At 45.4% G+C, this 14,711-nt stretch overlaps 1 protein-coding gene across 24 annotated transcripts in view; it reads left to right on the top strand.

Annotated features, from left to right (window-relative positions):
* The window catches only part of ANAPC5 (anaphase promoting complex subunit 5), a 98,911-nt gene extending 93,961 nt beyond the window's left edge, over nt 1-4,950 (top strand). For all 24 annotated transcript variants that reach the window (XR_012420785.1, XM_074008115.1, XM_065524944.1 and 21 more), the window contains 2 exons: nt 3,111-3,273; nt 4,619-4,950. Coding sequence is in view for 23 of the 24 variants with exons in the window: in XM_074008115.1 (XP_073864216.1) it covers nt 3,111-3,273; nt 4,619-4,830 (375 nt within the window). In the remaining variant the exon portion in view is untranslated. The remainder of the gene's footprint in view (nt 1-3,110; nt 3,274-4,618) is intronic.
* Nucleotides 4,951-14,711: the final 9,761 nt, after the last annotated feature.

Raw genomic sequence — 14,711 nt, 5'->3', positions numbered from 1 at the left:
GAACTTCTGCCCTCAGGTGATCCACCTGCCTCAGCTCCCAGGGTGCTGAGATTACAGGCGTGAGCCACTGTGCCCAGCCAGAGTCTGGTATCTTTATACATCTCATTGCACTTTCTAATTTCCCTTGTGATTTATTCTTTGACACATTGGTTATTTAAGGGTATATTAATTTCCACATATTTGTGAATTTTCTAATTTCCTTCTGTTACTGATTTTTGATTTCATGTGATCAGAGAAGATTATTTGTATGATTTCATTCTTCTTAAATTTATTGAGTGTTATTTTGTGGCCCAACACAGTCTACCCTGGAAAATGTTCCATATGCACTTGAGAATAACTTGTATTCTGATGTATCATTGGGTGGCATACTTTATATATCTGTGTTAGGGCCAGTTCATTTGTAGTGTCATTCAGGTCTTCTCTTTCCTTGCTGATCTTCTAATTTTTCTATCGGTGATTAAAAGATGGGATATTGGCCGGGCGCGGTGGCTCAAGCCTGTAATCCCAGCACTTTGGGAGGCCGAGATGGGCGGATCACGAGGTCAGGAGATCGAGACCATCCTGGCTAACACGGTGAAACCCCGTCTCTACTAAAAAATACAAAAAACTAGCCGGGCGAGGTGGCGGGTGCCTGTAGTCCCAGCTACTCAGGAGGCTGAGACAGGAGAATGGCCCGAACCCGGGAGGCGGAGCTTGCAGTGAGCTGAGATCCGGCCACTGCACTCCAGCCTGGGCGACAGAGCGAGACTCCGTCTCAAAAAAAAAAAAAAAAAAAAAGATGGGATATTGAGCTCCCCGACTATTATTTTGGTTTTTGTTTTGTTTTATTTTGTTTGAGACAGAGTCTCACTCTGTTGCCCAGGCTAGAATGCCGTGGCACAATCATGGCTCACTGCACCCTCAACTGCCAGAGCTCCAGTGACCCTCCCGCCTCACTCTCCTGAGCATCTGGGATTACAGGTGTGCCCTACCATAGCCAGCTAATTTTCTGTATTTTTGTAGAGATGGGTTTTTGCCATATTACCCAGGCTGGTCTCAAACTCCTGGTATCAAGAGATCCACATGCCTCAGCTTCCCGAAGTGCAGGGATTACAGATGTGAGATACTGTGCCTGGCCTATCATTGTTGAATTGTCTATTTCTCCCTTCAATTCTGTCAGTTTTTGTTTCATATGTTTTGGAGCACTGTTGTTTGTTTGTTTATAATTGTTGTATCTTGATGAATCGACTGTTTCATGAGTATATAATGTCCTCCTTTTTCCTTGTCTCTTGTAACAATTTTTTTTGTTTGTTTTTTGAGACGGAGTCTCGCTGTGTCACCCAGGCTGGAGTGCTCGAGTGCAGTGGCGTGATCTCGGCTCACTGCAAGCTCCACCTCCCAGGTTCACGCCATTCTCCTGCCTCAGCCTCCCAAGTAGCTGGGACTACAGGCGCCCGCCACCATGCCCAGCTAATTTTTTGTATTTTTTAGTAGAGACGGGGTTTCACTGTGTTAGCCAGGATGGTCTCGATCTGCTGACCTCGTGATCCGCCTGCCTTGGCCTCCCAGAGTGCTGGGATTACAGGCAACAGTTTTTAACTTAAACTCTATTTTGTGTGATACTCATATAGGTAGTCCAGCTTTCTTTTGGTTATTGTTTGCATGGAATATTTTTCTATCCTTTTGCTTTCAGCTTATTTGTGTCTTTATTTTATTTTTTTAGAGACAGGGTCCCACTCAGTCGTCCAGGCTGGAGTGCAGTGCTACAATCATAGCTCACTGTGACCTTGAGCTCCTGGACTGATGGGATCCTCCCACCTCAGTCTCCCAAGTAGCTAGGACCACAGGAAAGCACCATCATGCCTGACTAATTTTTAAAATACTATTTGTGTCTTTTAATCTGAAGTGAGTCTCTTGTAGACAGCATATAGTGTATACTTAAAAAAATTTTTTCTGACAATTTCAGCCATTTTTTCAGTTATACCAAAAAACGAGCGTAACTCATTTACATCTAATGTCATTATTTCTAATTTGATTTTTTTTTTTTTTTGAGATGGAGTCTTACTCTGTCACCCAGGCTGGAGTACAGTGGTGCAATCTCTGCTCACCACATCCATTACCTCCTGGGTTCAAGTGATTCTCCTGTCTCAGCCACCCAAGTAGCTGGGATTACAGGTACGCGCCACTATGCCCGGCTAATTTTTGTAATTTTAATAAAGGCAGGGTTTCACCATGTTGGCCAGGTTGGTCTCGAACCCCTGACCTCAAGCGATCTACCCACCTGCACTGCCCAAAGTGCTGGGATTACAGACATGAGTCACTGCACCTGCCTTGTTTTCTATATGTCATATCTTTTTTGTCCCTCAGTTCCTCCATTACTGCCTTCTTGTGTGTTAAATAGATGTTTTCTAGTTTTATTTTATTTTGAGACAAGGTCTTGCTCTGTTGCCCAGGCTGGAGTGCGGTGGCACGATTGTGGCTCACTGCTACCTTGACCTCCTGGGCTCAAGTGATTCTCCTGCCTCAGCCTCCTGAGTAACTGAGACTACAGGCATGTGCAACCATGCCCAGCTAATAGTTTTAAATTTGTTTTTTGAGACAGAGTCTTGCTATGTTGCCCAGGCTGGTCTTGAACTCTTGGCCTCAAGTGACCTTCCTGCCTAATGCTCCCAAAGTGTTGGGATTATAGGCATGAGCCACTGTGCCCAGCTCTAGTGTACCATTTTAATTCTCTTTTTTTTTTTTTTTTAAACATACTAACACCAACGGGAATCTCTTGTTTCTTTTGCTCTATTCTTTTGAGCTATTTTCCGAATTGTTACTTTTCTCCCACCTAGTTCAACTCCTCAGAATCACCAAGCTAAAGGATATTAATGCTGGATCTTTTTGTAAAGACGGAAACCTTTCCATAGTGTGAATAACCACTCCCTGCTGTATTTGTCATAGTCTGAAATCAGATTGTCACATATTGTGTTTTCTAGGAGTGTGGTGCCTGTTTTAATGTAGTATACATGTCAGGTAAAAGATAAGCCAGAGATAGCCATTCAGGAGAGAACTGCCAGAAACGAAGCCTTTCCTGGTGAAGGGCAGTGGGTTTGGGTATGTACAGTGCCGTAATGTTTCTTTTTCAGCTCATTCTTGGAATCCCAGAACAGGCCTTAAGTCTTCTCCACATGGCCATTGAGCCCATCTTGGCTGACGGGGCTATCCTGGACAAAGGTCGTGCCATGTTCTTAGTGGCCAAGTGCCAGGTGGCTTCAGCAGCTTCCTACGATCAGCCGAAGAAAGCAGAAGGTAGGAAGCTGTACAAAGACTGTTGGGCAATGCTATTCCAGAAAGCATTGAAAGTTTAGGACCCAGAAGAAGAAAAGACATTAAATTTGGAACAGCATTTAAGTTCTGAGTGTTCACAAATATATATTAAAATTTCATGCAGCATTTAAAGTGCTTTCACATGCATGATTGGCAGAAAGACTGAGGACAAGTGAATGGTTATTTTAACCCTATAGAGCCAAGTACCGGGCTAGAAGTCAGGACTTAAAGACCATTTTTTGGTTTTTGGTTTTTGTTTTTTGAGACGGAGTCTTGCTCAGTCGCCCAGGCTGGAGTGCAGTGGTGCGATCTCAGCTCACTGCAAGCTCCACCTCCCGGGTTCACACCATTCTCCTGCCTTAGCCTCCTGAATAGCTGGGACTACAGGTGCCTGCCACCATGCCCGGCTAATTTTTTTTTGTATTTTTAGTAGAGACAAGGTTTCACTGTGTTAGCCAGGATGGTCTTAATCTCCTGACCTCGTGATCCACCTGCCTCGGCCTCCTAAAGTGTTGGGATTACAGGCGTGAGCCACCAGGCCTGGCCTTTTTTTTTTTTTTTTTTTTTGAGACAAAGTCTCGCTCTGTCGCTCAGGCTGGAGTGCAGTGGCGCGATCTTGGCTCACTGCAACCTTCACCTTCCAGGTTCACGCGATTCTCCTGCCTCAGCCTCCTAAGTATATACAGGCGCACGCCACCATGCCCGGCTAATTTTTGTATTTTTAGTAGGGCTTTCACCATGTTGGTCAGTCTGATCTTGAACTCCTGACCTCGTGATCCGCCCACCTCAGCCTCCCAAAGTGCTGGGATTATAGGCATGAGCCACTGTTCCTGGCTTTTTTTGTTTTGATTTGTTTTGTTTTTTTGAGGTGGAGTCTCACTTTGTCACCCAGGGTGGAGTACAGTGGCGTGATCTCAGCTCACCGCAACCTCTGCCTCCTGGTTCAAGTGATTCTCCTGCCTTAGCCTTCCAAGCAGATGAGATTACAGGTGTCCGCCACCACACCTGGCTAATTTTTGTATTTTTAGTAGAGACGAGGTTTCACCATGTTGGCCACGTTGCTGTCGAACTCCTGACCTCAGGTGATCCACCCGCCTCGGCCTCCCAAAGTGCTGGGATTACAGGCATGAGCCACCGCACCCAGTGTTAAAGACCTTTTTGAAAACCTCACCCTACCGAGTGGTTTGTTTTTTCTCTCTCAAAGAAAGGAGAATATAAAAGAATCTTCTGGTACTTGTTGAACAAATAAAACTAAATACCAAGTTTTGAAAACCGTATGTGAAGTGTTGAGTTAAATGTGTGTGTTATTTTCCCCACTTTCCATCAGCTCTGGAGGCCGCCATTGAGAACCTCAATGAAGCCAAGAACTATTTTGCAAAGGTTGACTGCAAAGAGCGAATCAGGGACGTCGTTTACTTCCAGGCCAGACTCTACCACACCCTGGGGAAGACTCAGGAGAGGAACCGGTGTGCGATGCTCTTCCGGCAGCTGCATCAGGAGCTGCCCTCTCACGGCGTACCCTTGATAAACCATCTCTAGAGAGGACATCCCTGCTGGGCTGCTGTGCAGAGTATAAGATTTTGGATTCGTTCGTGTCCCCTCTCTCCTTATAAATGATGTATTTGTGACCTATCTTGTCAATAAACTGCATTCTGATTAGTTTGTCTTACTTGGTTTCTTAGTAACTACGTATTTGTTTTCTTCCCTTTTGGTAGCAAAGGACACCAACTTCTTGTTAATAAATGGGTTAATAAATATAACAAGTTAGTGCAGGCATCTCAGATTATGTTCTCTCTGGGCAAAATTGCCAATATCTTGATTAGAAATTGTACGCACTCCATCATTATGTAAATTCATTTAGCACCTATTCTCAGACAAGAGCTCTTCTGGGAATTGGTAGATCTCTCCAGGGTGGTCAGTGCAGGTTTGTATGAGGCTTGGACTTTCTTCTGAGGCCTCTCTGCCTTGTTGGACTGAACCAGGGCTTGTGGTTCCTGTGGGTGCTTGTTGAGTACTTGTTGGCCCCTGACTGGAGATTAAGAAGGAAAAGATTTTTTCATAGTTTTTGGACCAATGACCAGAAGCATTTTTCAGTCCCTTTGTAGGTGCTGGCTTTCTTATATATTCTGCGTGGGCACTTTTTTTTTTTCCTATATTTAACTCTATAAATGAGGGATGATGATACATTAAGTCCAGGAATTCATCATGAGTAAGGTGATTATAAATTAAGGGGGCCAGCTGCCGTGGCTCACACCTGTAATCCTGGCACTTTGGGAGGCCGAGGTGGGCAGATCACGAGGTCAGGAGATGGAGACCAGCATGGCCAACGTGGTGAAACCCCGTCTCTACTAAAAAAAAAAAAAAAAAAAAAAAAATCAAAATTTTATTAGCTGGAAGTAGCAGTGCATGCCTGTAATCCCAGCTACTCGGGAGGCTAGAGCAGGAGAACTGCTTGAACCCGGGAGGTGGAGGTTGCAGTGAGCCGAGATTGCGCCACTGCACTCCAGCCTAGTGACAGAGCAAAACTCTGTCTCAAAAAAATAATAATAGTAAAAATAAAAATAAAATAAGAAAGGGTCCAAAGCTCAAAGGTGTGAGATGCTATCACCAAATATACAGTGTGTTATAGTTTACATTTCTTAACCCTGCAAGTAAGTAGGAGCCAGTTACTGCTTTTTCTGTTCATGAATTTCTTATCCTTGAGTGTTCACAGAAAAATGCTATTGTTTTAAGTCCAAAGCAGCAGCTATATCCAAATAGTCTGTTTCTTTTTTTTTTTAGACAGAGCCTTGCTCTGTTGCCCAGGCTGGAGTGCAGTGGCGTGATCTTTGCTCACTGCAACATCCATCTGGGTTCAAGTGATTCTCCTGCCTCAACCTCCCGAGTAGCTGGGACTACAGGCGTGCACCACCATACCTGGCTAATTTTTGTATTTTTAGTGGAGATAGGGTTTCACCATGTTGACCAGGTTGGTCTCAAACTCCTGACCTCAGCTGATTCACCTGCCTCGGCCTCCCAGAGTGTTGGAATTACAGGCGTGAGCCACCATGCCCGCCCCAAATAGTCTTTATAAAGCAACAGGGAACCAACTAAATTTTGCAGCTCCTGTTATTGGCTCTGGAAACAAGAGACTTGGTGGAGAGAGAGAGACTAATTGGTATGTTGATTGAAAATCTTTCCTTAAATTCATTTGAAAGGTTATATATAGAGATGGTAAACATTGAGTAATGTTAAAGGCTATGTAGTAAAAAGTAATTCTCTCGAGGCCGAGACGGGTGAATCACCTGAGGTTAGGAGTTCAAGACCAGCCTATCCAACATGGTGAAACTCCATCTCTACTACAAACAAAAAATTAGCCGGGCGTGGTGGCGGGCTCCTGTAGTCCCAACTACTCAGGAGGCTGAGGCAGGAGAATCGCTTGAACCTAGGAGGCAGAGTTTGCAGTGAGCCAAGATCGTGCCATTGCACTCCAGCCTGGGTGACAAGAGCTAAACTCCATCTCAAGAAAAAAAAAAAAGTACTACTTCCTCTTAGGAGTTAACAGTTATCAGTTCCTTTTTATCTTTCAAGTATATTTTTTCATCTGATGTCATTTTTGATTAATGTGTTTAAGAGCCTTTCAATTTAAGAAGTGGCCTTAGCTACTCTGCCTCAGCAGAAGGTTGAAGAAATGGGGTCAGGTTGTTCAGGTGACCCCACAGATACTAACATAAAAGCTTGACGTCATCACGCCTGACCAGGACCAGCGATGCAACTCATGGAATCCAGTGCAAACTAAAAATGTGAGGCCTCTATTAAAAAGTAAGAATTTCAAAGGCCGGGTGCAGTGCCTCACACCTGTAATCCCAGCACTTTGGGAGGCCAAGGAGGGCAGATCTCCTGAGGTCAGGGGCTCAAGACCAGCCTGTGCAACATGGTGAAACCCCATCTCTACTAAAAATACAAAAATTAGCCAGGCATGGAGGCGGGCACCTGTAATCCCAGCTACTTGGGAGGCTGAGGCAGGAGAATCGCTTGAACCCAGGAGGCGGAGGTTTCAGTGAGCTCAAATCGTGCCACTGCACTCCAGCCTGGACGACAGAGTGAGACCCTGTCTCAAAAAACCAAACAAACAAAAAATAATTTCAAAATGGCAACGGCAGAGCCTTAAACCAATATAGGGCCCTTCTGAGCTCACAGCCCTGCACAGTTTGCACACCTGAAAAGCCAGCCTGCCCAGAGTTGCTCTCAGCTGATGAGCCAGCCTGCCCAGAATGACTCTCAGCTTCACTCTAGCAGGGAGATGGCCTAGATCCAAAGCTAATAGAAGGGGTCTGGGGTCTCCTGCTGTGACTTAGATTTGTTGACTGAGGGGCTTGTTTCCTCCCTGATGGAAGAGTGGGTTGAATGAAAAGTAGAGACATTGGTGACCCCAAAACTCAGAACTGTCAGGGTGACAGCTAACTGGCTTTTCTCCTAATAGAGCATTTGGTGGCGGGAAAAAAAGTCAATAATTTCATAATGATATGATGATCAGTGGTTTAAGGGTATAAGAATTGATCATCTGGTTAAATGGGGAAAGGGTTAGATGAGGAGGGAACTGAAGCTTTTTCTTTCTTTTTTTTTTTTTTTTCCTGAGATGGAGTCTCGCCCTGTTGCCCAGGCTAGAGTGCAGTGGCGCAATCTCAGCTTACTGCGGCCTCTGTCTCTCAGGTTTAAGCGATTCTCCTGCCTCAGCCTCCCGAGTAGCTGGGACTACAGGCACCCGCCACCATGCCCGGCTAATTTTTATATTTTTAGTAGAGATAGGGTTTCACCATATTGGCCGGGCTGGTCTCGAACTCCTGACCTCATGATCCACCCATCTCGGCCTCCCAAAGTGCTGGGATTACAGGCATGAGCCACCGCACCCGGCCGGAATTGAAGCTTTTTAAGTAGCAGGCATTTGGGTCTATACCCGAGATCTTCAGGATGTATCCTCTAAGGGAGAGAAGGAAAAAGGTGTTCTGACCTGGTGGCACGGTGGGAACTCTAGCCAGCAGCCAAGTGCCCTGTTTTAAGTTCTTTGCTATATTAACACATTTAATCTTCACAGTAATTCCAAGAGTTAGCAGTAGCATGAATTCCATTGAACAGGATAGGATGGGGGCATAAGGGGGTTAAGTCACTTGCTCAAGGCCACATAGCTGATAGGTTCCAGAGCTGGGCCTACCCCTAGAATTGTGAAAAGTGCTGTCCTGTTTTTGTGAACATTGTTTTTCAGTTTATTGAACACATAAATTATAATATTAGTTGTTATTTATGTACTACCCAATATGGGCCAGATGCTGCTACGTACTTTCACACATACCATCTCTAATGCTTGTGAGCTAAACATCATCCCTGTTTTACAGGCAGAAAAGTGGGCCCTGGAGGTTGGGCCTGACCCAGCCCCCACCTTGGTGAGGACCAGAATCAGGATTCAGCCCCAGGTGTGACGGGCTCCACAGCCTAGGCTCTTTCTCTCATCAGCAGGCTGCCTTTGTATTCACCTCCATACTCTGAATATTTCTACTTGTTCAAAGGGTTTTAAATTTTGTCCTAATATTTTTGGGTGGTTACATTGGCTTTTTTTTTTTTTTCTTTCTCTCTCTTTTTTTTTTTTTTTTTGAGACCGAGTTTTGCTTTTGTTGCCCAGGCTGGAGTGCGACGGCATGATCTTGGTTCACTGCAACCTCTGCCTCCCGGGTTCAAGCGATTCTCCTGCCTCAGCCTGGGATTACAGGCATGTGCCAACACGCCCAGCTAATTTTGTATTTTTAGTAGAGACAGGGTTTCTCCATGTTGGTAGGGTTGGTCTAGAACTCCTGACCTCAGGTGATCTGCCCGCCTTGGCCTCCCAAAGTGCTGGGATTACAGGTGTGAGCCACCACGCCCAGCCATTTTTTTTTTTCCTTGAAGATGTATGCTGAGATAAAGAGCTTCCTCATCTGTGCCCCCATCACTTCTCCTTCTATGATGTTGTTTATGTTTGGGACTAGTAATCTCACTGCCTGTTGAAGGGAAACTTCTCAAGATCTTTTTGACAGCATTTTTCTTTTCTTTTTTAGAGATAGTTTTGCTATGTTGCCCAGGCTGGCCTTGAAATCTGAGGCTCAAGTGATCCTCTTGCCTCAGCCTCCCAAGTAGCTGGGACTGCATGCGAACGCCACTGAGCCTGACTTGACAGCATTTTTTTCTTTTTCTTTTTTTTTTTTTTTTTTTTTGAGATGGAGTCTTGCTCTGTTGCCCAGGCAGGAGTGCAGTGGCATGATCTTGGCTCACTGCAACCTCCTCCTCCCGGGTCCAAGCGATTCTCGTGCCTCAGCTTCCTGAGTAGCTGGGATAACAGGCAGGCGCCAACATACCTGCCTAATTTTTGAGTTTTTTTTTTTTTTTTTTTTTTTTATAGCAGAGACAGGGTTTCACCATGTTGGCCAGGCTGGTCTCGGACTCCTGACCTCAAGTGATCCCCCTGCCTTGGCCTCCCAGAGTGCTGGGATTACAGGCGTGAGCCACTGTGCCCGACCCCACAGCATTTTTCTTTCTTCTTTTTTGAGACAGAGTCCGGCTCTGTCGCTCAGGCTGGAGTGCAGTGACGCGATCTCAGCTCACTGCAGCTGACGCCTCCTGGGTTCAAGTGATTCTCCTGACTCAGCCTCCTGAGTAGTTGGGATTACAGGTGCCCGCCACCACGCCTAGCTAGCAACAGCATTTTTCTACTGTCCTGGTGAATGGGAAAAAAAATTCAACAAGTGCTGTAAATCAAAGAAAATGACCGAGGCAAGTCTCAATCATTTTAGGAGGCTTACTTGCCAAAGTTAAGGAACTGCCCAGGAGACAGGTCTATGCCTTTTTCCAAAGATGATTTTGAGGGCTTCAGTATTTAAAGAGGAAACGGTGGGATATTGAGAAATACACAGTTTTCATGTGAGAGTGGGGAGGGGAAAAATATTCATCCCTTTGCCTGGCTTGGTGAATCTGAATTTTTAAATAAGATAACAAGATAGGGCCGAGGAAGCAATCAGATACACATTTGTCTCAGGTGAGTAGAAGGATGACTGCGTTCTGGCCTATGTCCGCCACACCTGTGAAGATAAGCTATCCACTGACATTGCCTTGGAGAACTTCAACAGAACTACTTTAGGGTAAGGATCTTGGGGGCCACCAGGAATTTCCTTGCGGGCAAAATGTGAGGGAGGCGTGTAGCTTTTCATCTTTGTAGTCACCTTATTTAGGAACCAAAATGGGAGGCAGGTTTGCATGACCCAATTCTCAGCCTGACTTTTCCCTTTGGCTTAGTGAGTTTGGGGTCCCCAGATTTCTTTTCCTTTCACAGTACATTGGTGTGATGAATCCTGCTGTCTGCATCTGGATGTTCAAGGTTTGGGAGGTGGAACATTCCAGTGAGCAACATGAGCGGCACACGGTTCAGAAAGGAAGGATGAAGCCTCCGCAAGAGATTACAGTGCTGTCCTGGGGGGTGAGGTAATTTTACACTCTTGCTTCTAGCTCCTCCCTTGTACTGTTCAAGTTTTCTGTAAAAATAAGATTCAGATGCTTTGTTTACTTATTTTCTTGGCAATCTGTTGTCAGGACAACAAGATCTGTTTGCCTAGAATAGAATTTTCTGGTGTTCTTGGAGGAGAAAAATCCAAAAAACAAAGCAAATTCTTGTTTTCATATTTCTAAGAAGAAAATGGTTTCCTTAAGTGGGAATTTTTTGAGACAGAGTTTCGCTCTTGTTGCCCAGGCTGGAGTGTAATGGCACGATCTTGGCTCACTTCAACCCCTGTCACCTAGGTTCAAGCGATTCTCCTGCCTCAGCCTCCCAAGTAGCATGCGCCATCACGCCCGGGTAGTTTTGTATTTTTAGGAGAGATGGGGTTTCTGCATGTTGGTCAGGCTGGTCTCAACCTCCTGACCTCAGGTGATCCACCCACCTCAGTCTCCCAAAGTGCTGGGATTACAGGAGTAAGCCACCGCGCCCGGCAGTGGGATGATTCTTTTTTTTTTTTTTTTTTTTGGAGACGGAGTCTCGCGCTGTCGCCCAGGCTGGAGTGCAGCGGCCGGATCTCAACTCACTGCAAGCTCCGCCTCCCGGGTTTGCGCCATTCTCCTGCCTCAGCCTCCCGAGTAGCTGGGACTACAGGCGCCCGCCACCTCGCCCGGCTAGTTTTTTGTATTTTTTAGTAGAGACGGGGTTTCACTGTGTTAGCCAGGATGGTCTCCTGACCTCGTGATCCGCCCGTCTTGGCCTCCCAAAGTGCTGGGATTACAGGCTTGAGCCACCGCGCCCCGCGGGATGATTCTTAGAAGAAATGCAACTGTGAGACCAGGCAACAAGAGCAAAACTCCGTCTCAAAAAAAAAAAAAAAAAAAAAAGAATTGCAATTGTGATGTTTCTGTCTTGCTCTAATTCATTTTAATAAGGAAGGCACATAAATTGATGGGGGTTTTAGCTCTGTGCTAATTTTAATTAGTTAGCATCATTGAAGACTTATGTACCAAGCGCAGAGCTAGTATCTTTACATACATACATCATTAGATTTAAACCTCATGGGAAACCTGTGAGCTAGATACTATTATTATCCCCATTTGACAGCTGATGAAACCAAATTGAGAGAGATCAAGTCATTTGCCCGAGGCCATAGAGCTGGTAACTAGTGAAACCAGGATTTGAACAAAATCTATCTGACTTCAGGGTCATTGCTGTCACCCACAACGCGGACAGTATACAAATGTTTCACATGTGGTACCTGCCTAGACGCCACGAAGATATAGGCCTATTGGCAAGTCAAAACACAAGAGTGAAAAACGAAGGAATAAAGAAGGAAGGGAGGTGGCTGAGCATCAAATAAATGGTAGAGTCCTTGCTTTAAGACACCAGAGAGAGGAGAGGGCAGGGAGGGCCTGGCTCACAGCATTTCAGGAAATCTATCAGGAAAAAGCAACTCGAGCTAGGGTTTGGATTTGTAGGGGCACTTGCTAACCTTTCTTACTTAATTGGCTTTTAAGTTTACACAGCTGTGTGTATACCTAAGTTTCTGCCTGTGTGAGCTACAGTGTTCTAATAAAACATAGGCAATTTAGTAACATGATGTAAACATACAGAATTGTTTAACAAGTACCAGGAAAAGACATCCAGTAACAGGAAAGGACACCCAAATCTATTTTGGTTACCTTAGTAAAGCAGGGTTGCCAAACTATTTATTGCCCATAGGCTAAATCTGTCATGCCACCTGTTTTTTATGGCCTGCTAAGAATGGTTTTTATGTTTTTCTTTTTGTCAAGATGGGTCTTGCCATGTTGTCCAGGCTGGTCTCAAACTTCTAGGCTCAAGTGATGCTCCCACCTCGGCCTCACAAAGTGCTGAGATTGTAATCACGCGTGTAGGTGTGAGCCACCACACCCGGCCTTTTGCATTTTTCAATGGTTAAATAAAAACCAAAACAGTAATATTTTGTGACTTATGAAAATTATATGAAATTCAGTTTTCAGGGTCTGTAAATAAAGTTTTATTGGAACACTGCCACATGTATTCATTTACTATTTCCTGTGGCTGCTAGGATGGCAGGATGGAGTAGCTGCATTACAGAGCCTATGGCTTGCAAAGCCTAAAATATTTACTACCTGGCCCTTTACAAAGTTTGCTGACCCCTGGAGTCATAAGTGCTCCAGATAATCTCCACCAACCCTGATACATATTTTGGGGGCGGGAGGGGGAAGAAAATATGAGAATATAGAAAAATATGGGACTATGCATCCCCCATTCAGAATTGACTGTTGCTAACAGTTTGCCATTTGCCTCACAGCCATTTATAAATACTAAAAGAAATAAAACTTTACAACTTTATTTATGCTCCCTGTCCCATTCTGTGCTTTTTTCCTTCTTTGTGGCAGACTGTCATGAATTTAATGTATATTCTTCCCTTTCACTTAAAAATCTTGTATGTAAGCATGTGTCCATGAACAGTATCTACTGCGTGGGATTTTAAGATGCACACAAATTGTGCATCATGCTGTATTCTGCAACTTGCTTTTTTCCTCAACATTATGTTTTTGGGATTTCCTTATGTCAGTACAGATTCAGTGCACCCCTTTTAACTATTAGATGGTATTCTGTCAAACAACTATAACGAGTTTCATGTATCCATTCCTTTGATGAACATATAGGAAGTTGTTCTCAGGTGTTTTGTTTTGTTTTGTTTTTTTTTTGAGATGGAGTCTCGCTCTGTCGGCCAGGCTGGAGTGCAGTGGCGTGATCTCGGCTCACTGCAACCTCTCCCTCCCGGGTTTCAAGCGATTCTCCTGCCTCAGCCTCCTGAGTACCTGGGATTACAGGCGCACGCCACCACACCTGGCTAATTTTTGCATTTTTTTTTTAGTAGAGACGGGGTTTCACCATGTTGGTGAGGCTGGACTCCAACTCCTGACTTCGTGATCCGCCCACCTTGGCCTCCTAAAGTGCTGGGATTACAGGCGTGAGTCACTGTGCCCAGATTTTTTTTTTTTTTTGAAACAGTCTTGGTCTGTCGCCCGGGCTGGAGTGTAGTGGTGCGATCTTTCTGCCTCCTGGTTCAAGCGATTCTTGTGCTTCAGCCTCTCGAGTAGCTGGAATTACAGGCACCCGCCACCATACCGTGCTAATTTTTGTATTTTTGATAGAGATGGGGTTTCACTGTGCAAGCCAGGCTAGTCTCGAACTTCTGGCCTCAAGTGATCTGTCTGCCCGGGCCTCCCAAAGTGCTGGGATTATAGGCGTGAGCCACCATGCCCGGCCTCAGGTTTTTGCCATTTCCAACAAATGCAAGCATGTTGAGTAACATCAGAAGAGGTGCATGGCTGAGCGTGTTGGCTCATGCCTATAATCCCAGCACTTTGGGAGGCAGAGGCAGGAGGATCACTTGGGCCCAGGAGTTTGAGACCAGCGAGGGGGAGAACTCTCTCTACAAAAAATAGAAAAAATTATTTTTTTTCCAGGTGTGGTGGTGTGTGCCTGTAGTCCCAGCTACTCAGGAGGCTGAGGCTGGAGGATCACCTGAGCCTGGGGAGGTCGAGGGCAGCGAGCTGTGATCGTGCTACTGCACTCCAGCCTGGGCAACACAGAGAGACCCTGTCTTAAAAAAAAAAAAAAAAAAAGGGAGTGGGCCAGGCGCGGTGGCTCACACCTGTAACCCCAGCACTTTGGGAGGCCAAGGCGGCTGGATCACAAGGTCAGGAGTTCAAGACCAGCCTGGACAACATGATGAAACCCCGTCTCTAAGAAAAATACAAAAATTAGCCGGGTGTGGTGGCGGGCACCTGTAATCCCAGCTGCTTAGGAGGCTGAGGCAGAGAATTCCTTGAACCTGGGAGGCGGATGTTGCAGTGATCCGAGATCGAGTCACTGCACTCCAGCCTGGAGGACAGAGCAAGACTCT

The sequence above is a fragment of the Macaca fascicularis genome, chromosome 11 (genome assembly GCF_037993035.2).
Source record: "Macaca fascicularis isolate 582-1 chromosome 11, T2T-MFA8v1.1".
NCBI lineage: Eukaryota > Metazoa > Chordata > Mammalia > Primates > Cercopithecidae > Macaca > Macaca fascicularis.
The sequence above is the reverse complement of the archived record's forward strand: the minus strand, read 5'-3'. Positions and strand labels throughout refer to the sequence as shown.